At 39.5% G+C, this 21776-nt stretch overlaps 2 protein-coding genes across 8 annotated transcripts in view; one reads left to right on the top strand and one right to left on the bottom strand.

Annotated features, from left to right (window-relative positions):
- LOC118904951 (pantetheinase) overlaps positions 1–15026 on the bottom strand; it is a 22794-nt gene extending 7768 nt beyond the window's left edge. For 2 of the 4 annotated variants that reach the window (XM_036871136.1, XM_036871137.1), the window contains exons 1-5: positions 14800–15026; positions 13205–13335; positions 2788–2980; positions 1804–2095; positions 1012–1373 (exon numbers count right to left, since the gene is read on the bottom strand). In XM_036871136.1, the coding sequence (XP_036727031.1) occupies positions 1012–1373; positions 1804–2095; positions 2788–2980; positions 13205–13335; positions 14800–15012 (1191 nt within the window). In that variant the 5' untranslated portion in view covers positions 15013–15026. Of the gene's footprint in view, positions 1–1011; positions 1374–1803; positions 2096–2787; positions 2981–13204; positions 13336–13822; positions 13869–14799 lie in introns of all 4 variants that reach the window. The other 2 variants (XM_036871138.1, XM_036871139.1) reach the window with 2 other exon arrangements.
- Positions 13808–21776, top strand: LOC118904962 (60S ribosome subunit biogenesis protein NIP7 homolog). 4 transcript variants are annotated; one of them, XM_036871157.1, is made up of 5 exons: positions 13808–13892; positions 16557–16599; positions 16763–16884; positions 19699–20718; positions 21095–21776. In XM_036871157.1, exon 4 carries the CDS (start codon positions 19758–19760, stop codon positions 20298–20300), a length of 543 nt encoding a protein of 180 aa, XP_036727052.1. In that variant the 5' UTR covers positions 13808–13892; positions 16557–16599; positions 16763–16884; positions 19699–19757; the 3' UTR covers positions 20301–20718; positions 21095–21776. The 4 variants fall into 4 exon arrangements, with proteins under 4 accessions (XP_036727052.1, XP_036727053.1, XP_036727050.1 ...); XM_036871158.1 differs by lacking the exon at positions 16557–16599 and having other exon boundaries at positions 13826–13892; XM_036871155.1 differs by lacking the exons at positions 13808–13892; positions 16557–16599; positions 16763–16884 and adding an exon at positions 19092–19325.

Here is a 21776-nt window from a genome sequence, read left to right as displayed (position 1 = left end):
AGCCACCTTGGTGAAGATAACACCTGTAAAGCACTATGAGTGTTGAGTAGCTAAGGGCCATCAAAGTTTAAAAAAAAAAAAAAAAAGCCTGTTCAAACATCCAGAGGTTCTACAGATGCTGACACACTGTAGATGGGAAATGTCTCAATATGATAGAAGCCCAGTGTACATGGGGGTAGAAATGAGAGATGAGGACAGAGAGTAGGAAAAAGCACATGTTAAGACTTCCTGAGTCCTTTATGTTAAGGAATTTGATTTGCCAATTAGAAAACAGTGAGGAATTTTAAGCAAGTGTGGGAAATAATCAGAAATGGTGTTGCATGATTTTTGTAATTACAGTGTAGAGAATGCACTGGATGGAACTGAAACTATCAATGGAAAGCCCTCTTAGGAGGATGCTGCAATGATCTGGGTGAGATAGGGTGGGGGCCACATCAAGGAAAAGAGCAGAATGAGAGAAACATGGAAGCAGCTTGTTCTTGAGGGTTCCATCTCAACGGGCTATAATAGCTCCCCCTTTATGTTGAGGGCTGTGAGACGTCTGAATCTCCGCAGCTATTCTACCGTACATCACAGAGGTCAGCTCTATATGTCTCCGGGACGTACTCAGTCTGAAGCTTCTTATAAAACAAGATAGGCATTAGTGACCATAAATGGGAAATGCCTTAATAAGTTCAGGCAGGAAATATTAGAGGTTAATTATTCATTAAAATTATCTGTAATTTGATTAATATATCATTTTAAACACTGGGACTGCAAGTAAATGTTCTGCCTTTTCCCAACCAGTTTAAAATTGGGCTGACATCTAAGATTGCAAGTTTTAGCAAGTAGAAATTCAGGATACCCAATAAATTGGAATTTCAAATAAACAACCAATTTTCAGTATACACATGTCTCCCAAAGTGGGACATACTTATAATAAAAGTAATTCATTGTTTATCTGAAATTCAAATTTAACTGGGTGTCCTGTGTTTTATCCAGTAATTCCCCTGCCACCAAAACAATCATTACCTGTAAATAATAGCTCCCTTCCACAGTATGTAGTCCATCAAATGCCCCTAGTACATAAACTTCATCTGATCTCTTCTCAGACATCCTGTAACTTAGATGACAGCAGAGATCTTTCTGACAAACTGTGTAATTTCCTGCGACTCCTTTGAGCTCCAAGAAGGTGAACTCGTCAAAAAAGATGGTGCCCTTAAATTCCTGGTTTCCCATTGAGGGGGCTTCTATACCACTGGCATAGGAAGTCCAATTCACTACTGCTGTGGGGTGTGGGTGGGAGGCCAGTTGTGAGAGGAGGAGTTTTCCCTCCTCTGTCTTCATATCATAATGAAATGCTCTTGGAGAATCAGGTGCGTAGATGCCACTTCCTGGAAATTGGAAATGACATTTAAAACAGTAAAGCAAAAAGGGGTTGCATAGTTGTTATTGTTATTCTAAACTCATATTAACATTTTACTTTCTCTAAGCTATATATTTCATTAATTTCAGTAAAATATGTTGATAAGCACAGAGAGGTGAGATGAAATCCATTAGAGTATGTCACCAAGAAGCCAAGAAGAGAGAGTTTCATGTAAGAAGTAGTGAATTTTGAAAAAAACAAAAAGAGTGTACATTCAAGTTGAATAAATCAATTTATGAAACAATTTAGGTTGAGATTGATTCTACAACGTGTCACCAGCTAGATGTGCAACTATTAAGAGTTGGAAAACATTGTATTAAGGAGTACATGTTACCTAGAAAGAACATGATTTTTTTTCCTTTTTTGATTACATCAAAATCTTAAAGATGACACGTTACCTGTCATTTTCTTTGAGGGGTAATGTAGATTGGATGCAAGGAAGTTGACTCCCATACCCATAGCCCAAGCTGAGTGGAATTCAATAGCTGACAAATGTGGCAAAACATTCATCCAAGCTGTCGGGAAGAGTATGGTGTCCACGTGGAAATCTTTCACCAGAGTCACAGCAGGATCATGGAAGAGAATATCAAAGCACGTGAAAATGCCAAACTTTCCAAAGGTGGTGTTGAAAGTCACGACCTCAGGTTCCTTGGGAGCATTGAACTCATCTTCACCCAAGAAAAGATTTTGCTGCAATAAACAGAAGATGATGGTGGGGGGAAATCTCTTTTAAGAAGTTGGCCCAGATATCACTGCATCTAAAAAAGTGCAAGCTCACATCTATTAAACAGTGCCAATCTCATCTACCACCACTGTCTCTGCAGGGAAAGAGCATTAGAAAATCAAAGATCACTATGCTGATAGGATTACTATGCCTTTGGTTTAATTTCCACATTTGATAGATCTGTAGAAGGGAATCCTTATCTATTAAGACCTTCTCAAATATTACAGACACAGGAGTGAAACATTTAACTTCTATTTGCCAAGAACACATAACAATTTTCTGTGGACAAAGAACTTTCTTTCCTCCTTTCTCTTTAAAACCAAGTCTATCTGGTAAGGAGTTTTTCATTCTAGCCTTGACCCTTTGCCAGGGCATGTCATTAAAAGGACAAAGTCCAAAAGGCAACATTTTATTTCAAAACAGGTAGCTTCTACTGATTATCACATACCCCTAATGACACGTTCCTGTGTTCCTAAATGTACAGGAAACCTCCCTTTTCTAGGACCTTACCACAAATAATCATTACTTTCTATGCTTTGTCTCTCCTCTGCTTTTAAAGTAAGCTTGTTATTATCAACAATGGTGATTTTTTCCCCTTCTTGTCCACTTTATTTTGGTAAGCAATTCAGTAGTTGAATTATTTGCAGATGAATTCTACCTTATGGTAGCGGGCCACCAGTTTCCCCTCAGAATCAAACACCACATCAGTGTTGTATTGGTAACGACCATCAGGGGGACAGTGAGGGTCACTGGTATTGCATGGCTTCTTGTCCCCAATATTTGCCACGATGTAGATGGAGTTGTCCTTGGCCAGACAGCTGAGCCTTTCTTGCACTGGGGTGCGGCCAAATCTGGTATGTGTTCATTGGAAGAGGAAAAAAAAATCAAACTTCGCGTTTAATTAAATTCAGAATGATAGTTGCCTTAACTTATGTGATATACACAAAAATAAATTCTAAATAGCATAGATAGAAGGGAAGGATTAAAACAAGAAGAGACTTCAGAGGAAGTCCATGCTTGTGGGAATTTGGTTCTAGGAAACTATTCTAGGATAAGACTCCAGGCCATGTATATTCTTATGGCATTTATCATCATCTATAATCATATATTCATTTATGTGCTCATCTTGTATGTCACATCTTATAGATATTTGGGGGCAAAGACACACACCTCCTGTTCACCGAACACATGCTTGAAAGAAAAAAGATATTAAAAAATATTTTGAATGAAAGAACAACAGTTTGGAAGTAGGATGATTGTGGAAAGATGGCAGAGTAGGAAGCGCCAGGAATCCACCTCTCTACATAGATAAAACTTGCCCTACAAGAATCTAGCTGACATAATTATTTTGGAAATCTGGAGTCTATTCAAAGACATGAAATTTCCAGGGAAATGCTTGGAAGGTAAATTGCAGTCAGGTTGAGTCAATCTAAGCTCTTAGCTCGGCAGGGGCTATCCATGCCCCAGCCTCCAAAATCCACCCCACTGCAGGCAGCCATGCAGGTGTTCTTGGAGCAACTTGCTCCAAGTTTGTAGGAGCAAGGTGGGCCCTAAGGACCCTGTCTTCCAAATATCAAAGGGTCTGGTTCTGATTACTGATAACTGCTCTGTTCATGGAGGTACACACACAGAGACAGGCCATTATTACATATACTGTTGCAAGTACTTCCCCCACTGGCTGAAATGACTTCTAGGGGATTTAAAGCACCAGTACCTTCTTTTTTACCCCTTTTTGGAGCCAGACATGAAAGGACTAGGACATGGAAAAGCAACAACTATACAGAATTTAGAAGATCACTGCATATGCCCGAGGAAAGCCATAGACTAAGAAAAGACCTGAGAAGACTTTAAGCTTACTCCCAGCATGGAGACAGCCTACAACAATCAAAACAAACAAACAAAGACATAAAACCCTGGAGAAGGGGGAGAATTTGATTTCCAGAGTTATCACATTATAAGATTCAGATGCCCACTTATCAATAAAAAATCATAAGGAATACAAACAAACAGGAAAATATGACCCATTCAATGGGAAAAAATAAACCAATAAAAACTATCCTGGAGAAAGACCATATGGCATACCTACTGGACAAAGACTTTAAGACAACTGTCTTAAAGATGTTCAAAGAACTAAAGAAAGACATGGAGAATGTCAAGATAATGATGTATTAACAAAATGGAAATATCAATAAAGAGATAGAAACCCCGCCCCCCCCCAACCAAATTCTGGGGCTGAAAATTACAGTAACTGAAACAGAAAATTTACAAAAGAGATTCTAAGACAGACTCAAACAGGCAATGATCTCTAAAAAGGATGAACTCAAAGAGACCCATATTAAGACACATAATCAAACTTTCAAAAGACAAAGACAAAATCATAATTTTGAAAGCAGCAAGAGAGAAATGATTTATAATATACAAAGGATCTCCAATAAGATTATCAGCAGTTTTTAATCAGACAATTTGGAGGCCAGGAAACAATGGGCTGATATATTTAAAGTGTTGAAAGAAAAATACTGTCAACTAAAAACCCTGTCTCTGGCAAAACCGTCCTTCAAAAGTAAGGGAGAAATTAAGATATTCTATGTTAATATTAGACCAGATAGACTTTAAATCAAAAAAGGTTATGAGAAACAAAGGACATTGTATGTTAATATTAATGTCCAGAATACAAAGGGAACTCTTAAAAATCAACCACAGCAACAAAAACCTGATTCAAAAATGGGCAAAAGACAAAGCCAAAAAAATAAAATTAATTAATTAATTAATTAATTAATTTAAAAAAAAACAAAGGGAATTCTCTGGTGGTCCAGTGGTAAAGAATCTGCCTTTCAATGGAGGGGATGCAGGATCAATCCCTGGTTACCACAACTAAGACCCAACGCAGCCCAAAAAATTAAATAAATAAATAGGCAAAAGTCTTGAACAAACTTTTCTCCAAAGAAGATACACAAATGGCCAATAAGCACATGAAAATATGCTCAACTTCATTGATTATAGGGAAATGCTAATCAAAACCATGACAAGATACCTCAAACCCATTAAGATAGCAGCTACTAAAAAAAAAAATAGAAGAACAACTGCTGGTGAGGATTTGAAGAAACTGGAACACTTGAGCACTGTTGATGAGAATGTAAATGGTGCAGCCACTGTGGAAACTAGTCTAGCAATTCCTCAAAAAATTAAAAATAGAACTACCATATGATCCAGCAATTACACGTTTGTGTATATATCCAAAAAATTGAAAGCAGGGTCTCAAAGACATGTTTGTACACCCACATTTATAGCAGCATTATTCACAATAGTTAAAAGGTAGAAGAAACCTAAATATCCATCGATGGATAAATGGACAAGCAAAATGTTGTACTATATACATAAAATAGAGTATTATTCATACTTAAAAGGAAAGGAAGTTCTGAACATGCTACATTGTAGATGAACCTCAAGAGCATTATGCTAAGTGAAATAAGCCAATCACAAAAAGATAAATAAGGTACAATTCCACTTATATGAAGTAGCTAGAGTGGTTAATCATAGAGAAAGAAAGTCAAATGATGGTTGCCAAGGGCTGAAGGGAGGGGGAAGTCGGGAGTTATTGTGTTTTTTCCCCAGTTGCATTGAGATAGAAGTGGTATATAACACTGTATAAGTTTAAGATGTAAAATGTGATGATTTGATACATGTATATATTGAGAAGTGCTTACCACAATGTGATTATCCTTCACCTCACAGAATTACAATTTTATTGTTGATATGGTGAGAACATTTAAAATCTACTCCCAAAGCAACTTTCAAATATACAATACAGTATTGTTAACTATAGTCACCATGCTGTACATTAGGTCTGAGAATATACTATAAGAAAATTTGGTGTCATCTGCTGGCAATATAAGCAAAACCATAGCAATCATCCACAAAACATATCATTGAAAAAGACCAACAAGGATAGGAAACTGCATCTTAAAAAATTATTATCTCAGTGCATTTATATAAAAAATGACTATTTGATAGTTTTCCCCCCTTGTGTGCTTCAAGTCATATCTGAAATGCAGATATAAATACAATACACTGGACCACTTGAAGCATATTTACCCCATGTCTTTTCAAATCACCTGAAGTGGTAGAATGGACACTTACACGTCTTACACTTACACTTACACATGCCTTACATGTCTCAACAAATGACCCAATTTCTTTCCTTTCTATGGCTGAGTAATATTCCATTGTATATATGTACCACAACTTCTTTATCCATTCGCCCGTCGATGGGCATTTAGGTTGCTTCCATGACCTGGCTATTGTAAATAGTGCTGCAATGAACATTGGGGTGCATGTGTCTTTTTGAATTATGGTTTTCTCTGGGTATATACCCAGTAGTGGGATTGCTGGGTCATATGGTAATTCTATTTTTAGTTTTTTAAGGGATCTCCATACTGTTCTCCAGGGTGGCTGTATCAATTTACATTCCCACCAACAGTGCAAGAGGGTTCCCTTTTCTCCACACCCTCTCCAGCATTTGTTGTTTGTAGATTTTCTGATGATGCCCATTCTAACTGGTGTGAGGTGATACCTCATTGTAGTTTTGATTTGCATTTCTCTAATAATTAGTGATGTTGAGCAGCTTTTCATGAGCTTCTTGGCCATCTGTATGTATTCTTTGGAGAAACGTCTATTTAGGTCTTCTGCCCATTTTTTGATTGGGTTGTTTGTTTCTTTAATATTGAGCTGCATGAGCTGTTTATATATTTTGGAGATTAACCCTTTGTCCGTTGCTTCATTTGCAAATATTTTCTCCCATTCTGAGGGTTGTCTTTTTGTCTTGTTTATGGTTTCCTTTGCTGTGCAAAAGCTTTTAGGTTTCAATAGGTCCCACTTGTTTATTTTTGTTTTTATTTCCATTTCTCTAGATGGTGGGTCAAAAAGGGTCTTGCTGTGATTTATGTCATACAATGTTCTGCCTATGTTTTCCTCTAAGAGTCTGATAGTGTCTGGCTTTACATTTAGGTCTTTAATCCATTTTGAGTTTATTTTTGTGTATGGTGTTAGGGAGTGTTCTAATTTCATTCTTTTACATGTAGCTGTCCAGTTTTCCCAGCACCACTTATTGAAGAGACTGTCTTTTCTCCATTGTATATCCTTGCCTCCTTTGTCATAGATTAGTTGACCATAGGTGTGTGCGTTTATCTCTGGGCTTTCTATCTTGTTCCATTGATCTATGTTTCTGTTTTTTTTTTTTTTTTTTAAAGGGAACGCTATTTATTTATTTATTTATTTAGGCTGTGTTGGGTCTTCGTTTCTGTGCGAGGGCTTTCTCTAGTTGCGGCGAGCGGGGGCCACTCTTCATTGCGGTGCGCGGGCTTCTCACTGTCTTGGCCTCTCTTTTTGCGGAGCACAAGCTCCAGACGCGCAGGCTCAGTAATTGTGGCTCACTGGCCCAGCCGCTCCGCGGCAGGTGGGATCTTCCCAGACCAGGGTTTGAACCCGTGTCCCCTGCATTGGCAGGCAGATTCTCAACCACTGTGCCACCAGGGAAGCCCTATGTTTCTATTTTTGTGCCAGTACCATATTCTCTTGATTACTGTAGCTTTGTAGTATAGTCTGAAGTCAGGGAGTCTGATTCCTCCAGCTCCGTTGCTTTCCCTCAAGACTGCTTTGGCTATTCGGGGTCTTTTGTGTCTCCATACAAATTTTAAGATTTTTTGTTCTAGTTCTGTAAAAAATGCCATTGGTAATTTGATAGGGATTGCATTGAATCTGTAGATTGTTTTTGGTAGTATAGTCATTTTCACAATATTGATTCTTCCAATCCAAGAACATGGTATATCTCTCCATCTGTTGGTATCATCTTTAGTTTCTTTCATCAGTGTCTTATAGTTTTCTGCATACAGGTCTTTTGTCTCCCTAGGTAGGTTTATTCCTAGGTGTTTTATTCTTTTTGTTGCAGTGGTAAATGGGAGTGTTTACTTAATTTCTCTTTCAGAGTTTTCATCATTAGTGTATAGGAATGCAACAGATTTCTGTGCATTAATTTTGTGTCCTGCAGCTTTACCAAATTCATTGATCAGCTCTAGTAGTTTTCTGGTGGCATTTTTAGGATTCTCTATGTATAGTATCATGTCATCTGCAAACTGTGACAGTTTTACTTCTTTTCCAATTTGTATTCCTTTTATTTCTTTCTCTTCTCTGATTGCTATGGCTAGGACTTCCAAAACTATGTTGAATAATAGTGGTGAGAGTGGACATCCTTGTCTTGTTCCTGATCCTAGAGAAATGCTTTCAGTTTTTCACCATTGAGAATGATGTTTGCTGTGGGTTTGTCGTATATGGCCATTATTATGTTGAGGTAGGTTCCTTCTATGCCCACTTTCTGGAGAGTTTTTATCATAAATGGGTGTTGAATTTTGTCAAAAGCTTTTTCTGCATTGATGGAGATGATCATATGGTTTTTATTTTTCAATTTGTTAATATGGTGTATCACATTGATTGATTTGCATATATTGAAGAATCCTTGCATCCCTGGGATAAACTCCACTTGATCATGGTGTATGACCCTTTTAATGTGTTGTTGGATTCTATTTGCTAGTATTTTGTTGAGGATTTTTGCATCTATATTCATCAGTGATATTGGTCTGTAATTTTCTTTTTTTGTAGTATCTTTGTCTGGTTTTGGTATCAGGGTGATGGTGACCTCATAGAATGAGTTTGGGAGTGTTCCTTCCTCTGCAGTTTTTTGGAAGAGTTTGAGAAAGATGGGTGTCAGCTCTTCTCTAAATGTTTGATAGAATTCACCTGTGAAGCCATCTGGTCCTGGACTTTTGTTTGTTGGAAGATTTTTAATCACAGTTTCAATTTCATTACTTGTGACTGGTCTGTTCATATTTTCTATTTCTTCCTGGTCAGTCTTGGAAGGTTACACCTTTCTAAGAATGTGTCCATTTCTTCCAGGTTGTCCATTTTATTGGCATAGAGTTGCTTGTAGTAGTCTCTTAGGATGTTTTGTATTTCTGTGGTGTCTGTTGTAACTTCTCCTTTTTCATTTCTAATTTTATTGATGTGAGTCCTCTCTCTCTTTTTCTTCATGAGTCTGGCTAATTGTTTATCAATTTTGTTTATCTTTCAAAGAACCAGCTTTTAGTTTTATTGATCTTTGCTATTGTTTTCTTTGTTTCTATTTCATTTATGTCTACTCTGATCTTTATGATTTCTTTCCTTCTGCTAACTTTGGGTTTTGTTTGTTCTTCTTTCTCTATTTTCTTTAGGCATAAGGTTAGATTTTTTATTTGAGATTTTTCTTGTTTCTTGAAGTAGGCTTGTATAGCTATAAACTTCCCTCTTAGAACTGCTTTTGCTGCATGCCATAGGTTTTGGATCATTGTGTTTTCATTGTCATTTGTCTCTAGGTACTTTTTGATTTCCTCTTTGATTTCTTCAGTGATCTCTTGGTTATTTAGTAACGTATTGTTTAGCCTCCATGTGTTTGTGTTTTTTACATTTTTTTTGCTGGAATTGATTTCTAATCTCATAGTGTTGTGGTCAGAAAAGATGCTTGATATGATTTCAATTTTCTTAAATTTACTGAGGCTTCATTTGAGGCCCAAGATGTGATCTATCCTGGAGAATGTTCTGTGCACACTTGAGAAGAAAGTGTAATCTGCTGTTTTTGAATGGAATGTCCTATAAATATCAATTAAATCTATGTGGTCTATTGTGTCATTTAAAGCTTCTGTTTCCTTATTTATTTTCATTTTGGATGATCTGTCCATTGGTGTAAGTGAGGTGTTAAAGTCCCCCACTATTATTGTGTTACTGTCAATTTCCTCTTTTATAGCTGTTAGCAGTTGCCTTATGTATTGAGGTGCTCCTATGTTGGGTGTATATATATTTATAATTGTTATATCTTCTTCTTGGATTGATCCCTTGATCATTATGTAGTGTCCTTCCTTGTCTCTTGTAACCTTCTTTATTTTAAAGTCTATTTTATCTGATATGGGTATTGTTACTCCAGCTTTCTTTTGATTTCCATTTGCATGGAATATCTTTTTCCATCCCTTCACTTTTAGTCTGTATGTGTCCCTAGGTCTGAAGTGGGTCTGTTGTAGACAGCATATATATGGGTCTTGTTTTTGTATCCATTCAGCAAGCCTGTGTCTTTTGACTGGAGCATTTAATCCATTCACGTTTAAGGTAATTATCGATATGTATGTTCCTATGACCATTTTCTTAATTGTTTTGGGTTTGTTTTTGTAGGTCCTTTTCCCCACTTAGAGAAGTTCCTTTGGCATTTGTTGTAGAGGTGGTTTGGTGGTGCTGAATTCTCTTAGCGTTTGCTTGTCTGTAAAGCTTTTGATTTCTCCATCGAATCTGAATGAGATCCTTGACAGGTAGAGTAATCTTGGTTGTAGGTTCTTCCCTTTCATCACTTTAAGTATATCATGCTGCTCCCTTCTGGCTTGTAGAGTTTCTCCTGAGAAATCAGCAGTTAACCTTATGGGAGTTCCCTTGTATGTTATTTGTTGTTTTTCCCTTGCTGCTTTCAATAATTTTTCTTTGTCTTTAATTTTTGCCAATTTGATTACTATGTGTCTCGGCGTGTTTCTCCTTGGGTTTATACTGTATGGGACTCACTGTGCTTCCTGGACTTGGGTGGCTATTTCCTTTCCCATGTTAGGGAAGTTTTCGACTATAATCTCTTCAAATATTTTCTCGGGTCCTTTCTCTCTCTCTTCTCCTTCTGGGACCCCTATAATGCGAATGTTGTTGCATTTAATGTTGTCCCAGAGGTCTCTTAGGCTGTCTTCATTTCTTTCCATTCTTTTTTCTTTATTCTGTTCCGCAGCAGTGAATTCCACCATCCTGTCTTCCAGGTCACTTATCCGTTCTTCTGCCTCAGTTATTCTGCTATTGATTCCTTCTAGTGTAGTTTTCATTTCAGTTAATGTATTGTTCATCTCTGTTTGTTTGTTCTTTAATTCTTCTAGGTCTTTGTTAAACATTTCTTGCATCTTCTCGATCTTTGCCTCCATTCTTTTTCCTCGGTCCTGGATCATCTTCACTATCATTATTCTGAATTCTTTTTCTGGAAGGTTGCGTATCTCCACTTCATTTAGTTTTTTTCTGGGGTTTTATCTTGTTCCTTCATCCGGTACATAGCCCTCTGCCTTTTCATTTTGTCTATCTTTCTGTGAATGTGGTTTTTGTTCCACAGGCTGCAGGATTGTAGTTCTTGCTTCTGCTGTCTGCCCTCTGGTGGATGAGGCTACCTAAGAGGCTCATGCAAGTTTCCTGATGGGAGGGACTGGTGGTGGGTAGAGCTGACTGTTGCTTTGGGGGGCAGAGCTCAGTAAAACTTTAATCCTCTTGACTGTGGATGGGTTGGGCTGGGTTCCCTCCCTGTTGGTTGTTTGGCCTGAGGCAACCCAACACTGGAGCCTACCTGGGCTCTTTCGTGTGGCTAATGATGTACTCTGGGAGGGCTCACACCAAGGAATACTTCCCAGAACTTCTGCTGCCAGTGTCCTTGTCCTCACGGTGAGCCACAGCCACCCCCTGCCTCTGCAGGAGACCCTCCAACACTAGCAGGTAGGTCTGTTCAGTTTCCCCTGGGGTCACTGCTCCTTCCCCTGGGTCCTGATGCACACACTACTTTGTGTGTGCCCTCCAAGAATGGAGTCTCTGTTTCCCACAGTCCTGTCAAAGTCCTGCAATCAAATCCCACTAGCCTTCAAAGACTGATTCTCTAGGAATTCCTCCTCCCGTTGCTGGACCTCCAGGTTGGGAAGCCTGACGTGGGGCTCAGAACCTTCACTCCAGGGGGTGGACTTCTGTGATATAAGTGTTCTCCAGTCTGTGAGTCACCCACCCAGCAGTTATGGGATTTGATTTTTCTGTGATTGTGCCCCTCCTACCGTCTCATTGTGGCTTCTCCTGTCTTTGGATGTGGGGTATCTTTTTTGGTGAGTTCCAGTGTCTTCCTGTTGATAATTGTCCAGCAGCTAGTTGTGATTCTGGTGTTCTCACAAGAGGGAGTGAGAGCATGTCCTTCTACTCTGCCATGTTGTTCCTCCCTCTCCTACCAGACTTCTTGAAATGGAACAAAAGGAACACCCTGGTGGGGATTTTCAGAAGGCCCTAGGAAATTTGGCTCTAGGGAAAGGTCATTCAGAAACAAATGAAGTCAATTCAAAATGGAAGTCATAACAGTGCTTGCCCTTTAGAATCTGAAGCTCTGGTATAAGACATGGTTAAATAAGAAAAAATTATGATGTAATGAAATATAAGGTAGATGATTAAGATAAATAATATTGAACTTTGTCAAAATCAAAGTGTCTCTATAAGCAGATACAGTTGTTTGTGTGGTTTTGAGAGCAGTTCCAAAAGAGGAACTCCTACAATTTTAGCAATAATACACTTGGAAAGAAGTGAGCTAACTGACGTGATTCTCTAAAACGTTTGTCCACAGTTTGTATTGTTTTGCTTATATTAAAAATAATAGTGCTACTTTTATCAGACTTCATATTTCTTATTCTAGACTTGATGTAAACCACTTACACAGTTCTGCTATATCACCTCTTAGGTTATCACCTTAAGCTTTAAGAATTTTGTATATATTAACCTCATCCAGCTATCTTATTCATGTGAAAGGAAAAATTTTAATCTTAAACTGACATGTGACTCTGTTTCACTATTTTCTCACATAGTTTTAAAAGTACAGACCTACATAGGGAAACAATTTTCTGTTCACTGGCAAGGAGTCAGAAGAGGTGAGTTTGGATATGGTTCTTCCTCTAGCCAACCACCGTGTGGCCCTAAGTTATGCTATTCTCTCCAGATCATTCCCCCAGTGGAAATTCACATTGAATTTGATCATTTCTATGTTACGTTACAGCACTGACTTTTGTGATATCATAATTCATATTCACTTTCCTAATACACATATCTGTAGGAGATGAAAAATTATAAAACTATCTTGAAACTTAGAGTCAATAGTAAATCTTATACAGTGATCTTTTACAAAGTTTTCCCAGGTAAAGTAAGTTCACGTTCATGGTTAAATTTTCCACAATATGTTTCTTTACCTGTTGGGATTATTACAAGGGATCCAGTTCACTTGAGGGTCTGGGATATCCTCCAAGTATGGGTAGATAGATTCCCTGCTGAAGTTAAAGCCATAAATACCATCTTCTGGAGTCACAATAATATGTGCACCCTGTTAAAAATGGAGCTGAATCAAAATATTTCTCAAATAAGCAAACAGTCAAAAACGGGGCCTGCAAGAGGACCTGAGCGGCTGAAGAACAAACATTCGGGTTTTTTTTTTCCCACCTTATTCTTTTGCTTTCTATATTTTTATAATTTATTTTCTTTGCCCAACCACTTTCATTTCCTAATCCCACAGTAATCATTTCTATGTAACTTTTTCATCCTTTCATAGCTGTTAATATTTTTCCAGGCTATTCTCAGGCTTGCCACTCACTGTGGTTGTTAACTATAAACCTAACTCTTCCCTGGATAAACCCTCTCCCTGACCTTTGGCCAATTATTTTGCCTGAATGTGTCAGGATTGATTTATCACTCTCTCCTCCGCCCAACCTTTCCTGCCTCATACCCTGCAAATGTGATTCCTGCTTCTCAGAAAGGAGCTCTGACACAGTTACCTGAAGGGTGCCAGGCCTAGAGGTACAACGTGAGCTCACCTGGGCGCCTTCAGTAGGAAGGCCATCCTGGAAGCTGCTGTGTGGCCTTTAAGGAAATAGTTGGACTAAGGTGAAAAAGAACCTCAGAATTCTTAATAACCTGCTAATTAATTAATTAATTAGGTTGCTCTGGGTCTTAGTTGCGGCAGGCAGGCTCCTTAGTTGCAGCTTGCTGGCTCCTTAGTTGCGGCATGCATGTGGGATCTAGTTCCCTGACCAGGGATCGAACCCAGGCCCCCTGCATTGGGAGCTCGGAGTCTTAACCACTGCACTACCAGGGAAGTCCCCTTAATAACCTTTTTAAATCTTTGCATGTAGAAGAATGTATGTTGATAGATATATGCCATATGTATATATCCATGACTTTCATCAGACTTTATATATCCCTTGTTTACCTGATCTATTTCAACTATATTCGTCCAAACCACACACTTAAACTTAACCCTTCATTCAACTCAAGGACTTACTATGCATTAACATATGTACTTTTGTCTTGTAATTAGAATGAAGTATGAAGTATATAATACACACTGTATATAATACACAATGCAATTTACGTTTAATCGTCTTGGTGTTATGAAGTAACCTAAAAACCTGCAAACTCTTAAGAACACAGAAGTACACCAAGGCCACAAACACTCTAAGAATAGCAACCGATCCCTCACCCATCCGTCCTTCACCCTCCATCTGTAGCAGAAAAGAGCAACAAAATTGTTGAATTTACAGCAAGTTCCTCAAAAGTTTGTTGCCACTTAATAACCAGCCGTTCTTTTCAAAATGTTGCTCTCACTACAAGGGAAGCATGTAATAGTGCCTTTGCTCTAATAACTAGGAGCAGGGAGGACTCTGTAAAAGAAGGTCTTGGCTACTTTGACACATATGTCATTCAAAAGTGTAATTGACCCTGACAGTGATTCTGTCTCCTAAGACCCCACCCTTTTCTCTACGTAGAAGCCAGCACACTTGAGAAACGGTACCTGCTTTGATGCTGATGTGATTGCTCCCTCCAAAAGATCCAGATTTTGGTTTATTAATAGCAAGGCCTCTTCATGGGACACCGGTATCAGGGTGGCATTAGGCAATATCACTGCATGCTCATAAACAGCTGCAGTAAACGTATGCAGAGAGCTGGCTTTTAAGACACAGAAAAACAAAATTGCCACATGACCCAGCAACTGAGACATAGTCATGCTGAAGTCCAACGATTGCTGAAAAGCAGGGCAAGCTCTGATATTTACAGGGAGAAAACACAAGCAATCACGTGGTTCCCAGAACTTAGTACTTTAAAAATAAATTACAAAAGCTAAGTTTAAGAAAGCCTTGTGGTTTTACATCATAGATGTAGATGTAATCAGATTTTATGTAACAAATGACCTTCTTTTTGCAAGAGTTTTTGAGGATCAAATAAGAAAATGCATGTGTGTTTTCCTTTGCTGGGGTTGTCATAACAAAGTGCCACACACTGGGCGGCTTAAACAACAGAAATGTATTCTCTGTCATTTCTGGAGGCTAGAAGTTTCAGAGGAAGGGGGTCAGCAGAATTGGTTCCTCCTGAGGGCTGTGAGGGAAAGATCTGTTCACGCCTCTTTCCCGGTGTTTTGCTGTCTTCTCCCTGTGTGTCTTCACCCGGTATTCTCCCTGTGTGCATACCTGAGTCCCAATTTCCTCTATTTACAAGGACACGTGTTAATGGATTTAGTGCCCACCCTACTCCAGTAAGACGTCATCTTAACGAATTACATCTGAAATGATATTATTTCCAAATAAGGTCACTTTCTGGAGTACAGGGGGTTAGGACTTCAACACATGGATTTTTGGAATTCATACCTTTGAGAACTTCAGCACCTAGTAGTCTATGTAAATAATTTGAAAAATAAATAACTTTTCAATTTTGAAATTATTATTAATATCATCATGCGAATATTTGAGCTTCATACTTTGTTCACTTTGGTTTGCACAAAATGGCAAAGAGTCAGAACAAAGGGGAATAGAAAAGGGCTATTCATTGTCCATTCCTATGTAACAGATCACCCCCCAAAAGCAGTGGCTTCTAACAGCAAACGTGTATGATCTCACATTTTCTGTGGGTCAGGAATCCTGGGGCAGCTTGGCTGGGTTCCTCTGGCCCAGGGTCTCTTTCACAAGTCTGCAAAGGCTGCAGTTACCTCAAAACTTGACTGGGGAAAGATTCACTTCTCAGCTCCAGGCTCACACAGCTGATGCCAGGCGTTGGGTCCTCACTGGTTATGGCCCAATAAGTTCTTTGCCACAAAGGCCTCAGGCCACACTAAAAGAACACTCACATTATGGCATGTAGGTTCCCTCAAAGCCAGAGAGCAAGAGACCCCACCACCCAAGACAGAAGTCACCGTCTTTAGTATTGTCATCTGGGAAGTGACAGCCCATCGTTTTTGTTGTATTGTATTCATTAAAAGCAAGTCAGTACACTTGTTGGGAGGGGACTACACAAGGGCATGAATGAGGCAGGGATCATTGGGGACCATCTTAGAGGCTGCATACCATACGAGTCATAGAGAGGGGAGTATAAAGAATGAGAGGGAGAATAAGAGGGAGATAGAGGGAGAGAGAAGAGAGGAAAATAATAGAAAATAGAAAAAGAGCTTATAGATTTTGGTATGGAATAAGTAGGCAAATTTTATTTTACTTGTGAATTAAGTATAACATATTTAATATTTACAGAATTAGTGTTTATGATTATTTGTTTTGTTTTTAGATTTCACTTTGGATGGTGTTTTTATAGTTCAATTTGCAGATAGGTATGTATGATTTATTTATTTTTTTTTTTACTTCAGGACTACAGTAAATTTATTCTGTGGCCGCCAAAGTAGCCAGGAGGCTGTGTCTGCCTGGTCTTCCTAAGTCTATAGCAAATACCAGCTCTCTCTGCTTGCTGACCTCCTTTGGGCTTTCCCTGCCCAGGTGGGTGGGATACACATACTTCACAAGGATGTTGACCCAAAACAGACTACCAGATATTTCTCCAGCAAAGATGGGTTTATCCGGGATCTGCAGAGAACTACAATTCAGGATCTGCCACCATGGTGAGCCCCCGCACGGCAAGGGAAGGAGAATGCTTACATAGAGAGAAAAAGGAAGCTGAGAGGGCTAGAGTAAACAAAAAGTCCATGGCTTTTCCTTGACTGAGTCCTTGCCAGGAAGAAGAGAAGTGGTCTTCTTCCTGTTTGGCTCTGCTATTGTCACGGGGCACGAGAACTCCCCCTTCTGGTCTTCCAGCTCTATTTAATTGAGGTTTCTGTTGATTAATTTTTTACAAGGAGATGCAGTCATTCCATAAGAATTTATAAAGGAAGCTCTGAAAGAAAAGTTAAAACTGGAATGAGTCACCAGGAGATTAAAAAAATTACTTCTTTGATCTTATTAGAATAAAAATATTAAATAAGAAGCTTCCATTGTGTTTCTAGTCTGATATAGAAAGAGCTTGCAAGTCATCTCTACCATTTTCTCAATAAGAAAAAAGCTGAACAACTGAAAAGCAGCAACTTTTTTAGGGACATCAGAGAACTGGACTCACAGGACAAATCAAAGTGTGAGGGGGGCCCTCACACTTTTGTGACTTTTACTCCAGAAGCCCAACCAGGTTTTCTGGGCGAATAATGAGCAAATAAAACTTCTTGTGCTTCTTCTAGGAGGAGGAAAAATACACCTACTTTGAAGTAAGTCTGGAGCATTCTGTCCTCTTAACCAAAGCCTGCCTTCCATGGAAACAACTTACTAGAGCCTAACCTTCCTGGGGGCTGGGGAAACCCCATCTCTAACCCCCTCTAGCTTGCCTGTCTCAACTATGGGGAAAGGAAACAGCTAAGAAACACTTGTGAAGGTCACAGCCCAGGAACACAAGCCCACTACAAGACAGAGATTTAATCACTGGGCTATAGAACCCTTCCCCTCCCCTGACATTTACTACCACATCAAGCTGGCATTTCTGGCCTACCTTGGCACATACCAGCTGGGAGAAGCCTTTAGGTGGACAATTGTGGTTCTTGCAGTAGAATACCATCCATCAGCTTAAATTAGAACTGGTGGGACACCAATAGCCTCTGCTATGATGCCTGAGCTGAATCTCCTGACCCCTAATGTTACCCCCAAACTGGGTTTGCCTCTTGGTGGGTGTTGAGCCAAAAGATGCAATCAAGCCAAAGAGCAGAAGGAAGGATTCTTTTACTTCCAACAAGTAAGAAGAACACCGGGGATATTTCCCAATGCAATGTCTCCCAAACAGCAAAATTGGGGAAGTTTTAAGCTAAGGGCACATTCATATTCCTGAAGGGCCCTGAGCAAAGAAGAATTCAGCACAGACTAGGGGCCAAGGTTGGCAGAGTCCAGGCTCTAGTTGACTGAAGTCAGGAGGGTTAGGAAAGGTCAGCATCATCCTTACTTAGGTTCTAGTCAGCCTGGTGGTTGAGTGCTCGTTGGGGGTTTGGATCCTGCAAAACAGCTCAAGAATGTGCTTAAGGCTGATCTTTACTTTTGAAACAGAACTGGTAGTCTTTACAACTGATATACTGTCTCCGATATGGTTATCTTCTGGCCTGGTAAGAGCTGTTTTTTCTTTAATTCCTTTGTTTCCTTAAAACCATTATCTACCGAGACCTATTCTTCTGCAAAGACAAGCATTGTGGACAGGCTTAGATTACAAAATGGCTTCGGTCTAAAATGGCTTCTCTCATGTTAAGAAAGCTAGGTCTGGTTCTTTTCCTCCGGGGACCCCCTATCCTATCTGCCTACAGGTACGCAAAAGAAACAATAAATGTGGCATTTAAGGGATTAGACTAATTCTTGTCCCAGCACTGCCACTAGTTTGCTGTGGGACACTGGATAGTTTATTTCCCTTATCAGTTATCTTCCCAGCTGATCCAGCTGATTTAAGGGAGGTCAACAAAATGCTGATCTCACAGGGTGGTTTTGAGGATGAGATGAGATGAGAATTGTGGACGTCTGGTGGACTCTGAGGAGCCATTTGAACACGTGTGTATATCTGTGCACACACACGTGTTTTATGTGCAGTATTGTGACTCATAATAAGAAATATATATTTGGTCTTTATCCTCCACAGAGCTTTTAAAATCCTTGGAATTTTCTTTGGTGAGAGCAATAAACATGTCTTTTGTTTTGTTAATGAAGTGACTCTTGGAAAGCACCTAAGGCTGGGAGCTGGTTGCCAGGAGAATCAACGAAGTGATTAGAAGCTTGGAACTTTCAGTTGCATCCCCCTGACCTCCAGAGAGGGGAGAGGAACTAGGGACTGGCTTTAATCATCAACGGTCAATGGTTTAATCAGTCATACCTATGTCATGATGGGGTTCAGAGAGCTTTCTGGTTTGTGAACAGGAAGACACGTAGAGAGAGTAGCGTGCTCCAGAGGGCATGGAATCTCAGAGCCCCTTCCCCATACCTCACCCTATGCATCTCTTCCATCTGACTGTTACTGAGTTATATCCTTTTGTCATAAACTGGTAATCAAGTAAGTAAACTGTTTGAGTTCTCTGAGCATCCTGGGAAATTCATCAAACCTAAGGAGAAGGTCCATGAAACTTCTAATCTACAGCCAGTTGGTCAGAAGGACAGGGGACAATCTGGGCTTGCAACCAGAGTCTGACATGGGGAGAGGGCAGTCTTGTGGGATCTAACGCTATCTGCAGGTAGATGGTGTCAGAATTGAATTGAACTCTTGGACACCCAGCTAGTGTCAGAAATTTGCTAGGTGGTGTTGGGAAAAAATCCACACTGCAAAATCGTAGCTGGTAATCAGAAGTAGGATCAGAGTCAGAATTCTAGTGTGTGTGATAAAAGATTAGAAATTTATCTCTTTATTGCTTCTAAATATATGCAGCTAGATATTAATATTTAATGGCTACTGAGGCATGAGGATCCGGCGTTCCAACCCAGTTGGAAAATGAGGCCTCTGACTGAAGAGGAGATGCGTGTAATGTTTGAGAAGATAGCAAAATACATCTGGGAGAATCTTCAGCTGCTGGTCAACAGGCCCGACGGCACCTACTGTTTCAGGATGCACAACGACCGGGGGTACTACGTGAGTGAGAAGATTTTGAAGTTGGCCGCCAATATCTCCGGTGACAAGCTGGTGTCGCTGGGGACGTGCTTTGGAAAATTCACCAAGACCCACAAGTTTCGGTTGCACATCACAGCTCTGGATTACCTAGCACCCTATGTCAAGTATAAAGTGTGGATAAAACCTGGAGCAGAGCAATCCTTCCTGTATGGGAACCATGTGCTGAAATCTGGACTTGGTCGAATCGCTGAAAATACTGCTCGGTACCAGGGAGTCGTGGTGTACTCCATGGCAGACATCCCTTTAGGTTTTGGGATGGCAGCAGAGTCTATACAAGACTGCAGGAAAGTAGACCCCATGGCGATTGTGGTATTTCATCAAGCAGACGTTGGGGAATATGTGTGGCATGAAGAGACATTGACTTAGAACAAAATCATCGCGAGGACTTGTGGCTGTGTGAAAGGGCCTAGCTTTGTTTCCTGTGTCTGTGTAACCTCCACCATCATGTTGAATTTTGTCAACACTGTGACCTCTTCAGGGACTTCTTAGTTTAATATTCTATTATGGACAAATGCAGGCTGGATTCTTATTATGCAGAAATGGCTCAAAAACGGGGTTTCGGATCTCTGTGATTATGACTAACTAGAATACTGTGTTTTATATTTGAATCAGAGGGCTCCTTGTTTTGAGTAACAGGTTCTAAATTGTTGGAACTGAGGACAAGAATAGCGTATTATTGTTATCTGTGATAACACTGTTTTCCAAACACATGATAAGAACGTAATGAATTCTCTTAATTATTTATTAATACTATGAAAGATAGATATTGCCATCAGAATAGTAGGTCGTGGGCTTCCCTGGTGGCGCAGTGGTTAAGAATCCGCCTGCCAATGCAGGGGACATGGGTTCAAGCCCTGGTCCGGGAAGATCCCACATGCCGCGGAGCAACTAAGCCCGTGCGCCACAACTCCTGAGACTGTGCTCTAGAGCCCACGAGCCACAACTACTGAGCCCGCGTGCCACAACTACTGAAGCTCGTGTGCCTAGAGCCCGTGCTCCACAACGAGAGAAGCCACCGCAATGAGAAGCCCGCGCACCGCAACGAAGAGTAGCCCCCTCTCGCCACAACTAGAAAAAGCCCGCGCGCAGCAACGGAGACCCAATACAGCCAAAAATATATAAATAAAATAAATAAATTTATAAAAAAAAAAGAATAGTAGGTCGTGTCTGGGATTTTACAAATGAAATTTGGATAAAATAGTAAGAGCAGTTTATTCTGCCGATTTTCTATATGGTAGGTGCTGTGTAGCGTGGAAAAAAAACTTGGACTCAAACACCAGTTCTCACATCTACCAGCTATATAACCTTAGATGAGTCATTACACTTTAATAAGCTTCATTTCCTTCTTCTGGTTCAAAAAACAGCTTAGCCGTCTTCCTAAGAATAGATTTTAGAATTAGAAATCATGATCGTAAAGCACCTAGCACAGTGCCTGGCAAATGATAGTGTTGAATAAATGGTAAGAATTATTTTTGTAATGTTTATACTGAGTGTTTCTGTTACTAAGAGTAGGATCTTATGAATATACTTTGATTATACTATCTTGGTTTTTACAAGTGGTTTTCTTGCTCTTTTTCTTGAATGGTATGATCCCAGGCTGAATGTTATTTCTATCACCTTGATTTCTAAAACAATTTCTCTTATAAATCTTTTGGTTTTTTTTTAATTAAAAAAAAATTTTTATTGAAGTATAGTTGATGTACAATATTGTGTTAGTTTCAGGTGTACAGCAAAGTGATTCATTTATACATATATTCTTATAAATCTTAAATTACCTGACTGGACTGGACAAAAAGCACTAATCAGAGACCCTGAAATAATAATTTATTTCCTCCATCCTTC

The sequence above is a fragment of the Balaenoptera musculus genome, chromosome 12 (genome assembly GCF_009873245.2).
Source record: "Balaenoptera musculus isolate JJ_BM4_2016_0621 chromosome 12, mBalMus1.pri.v3, whole genome shotgun sequence".
Classification (NCBI taxonomy): domain Eukaryota; kingdom Metazoa; phylum Chordata; class Mammalia; order Artiodactyla; family Balaenopteridae; genus Balaenoptera; species Balaenoptera musculus.
This window is presented reverse-complemented; position numbering and strand designations above follow the sequence as displayed.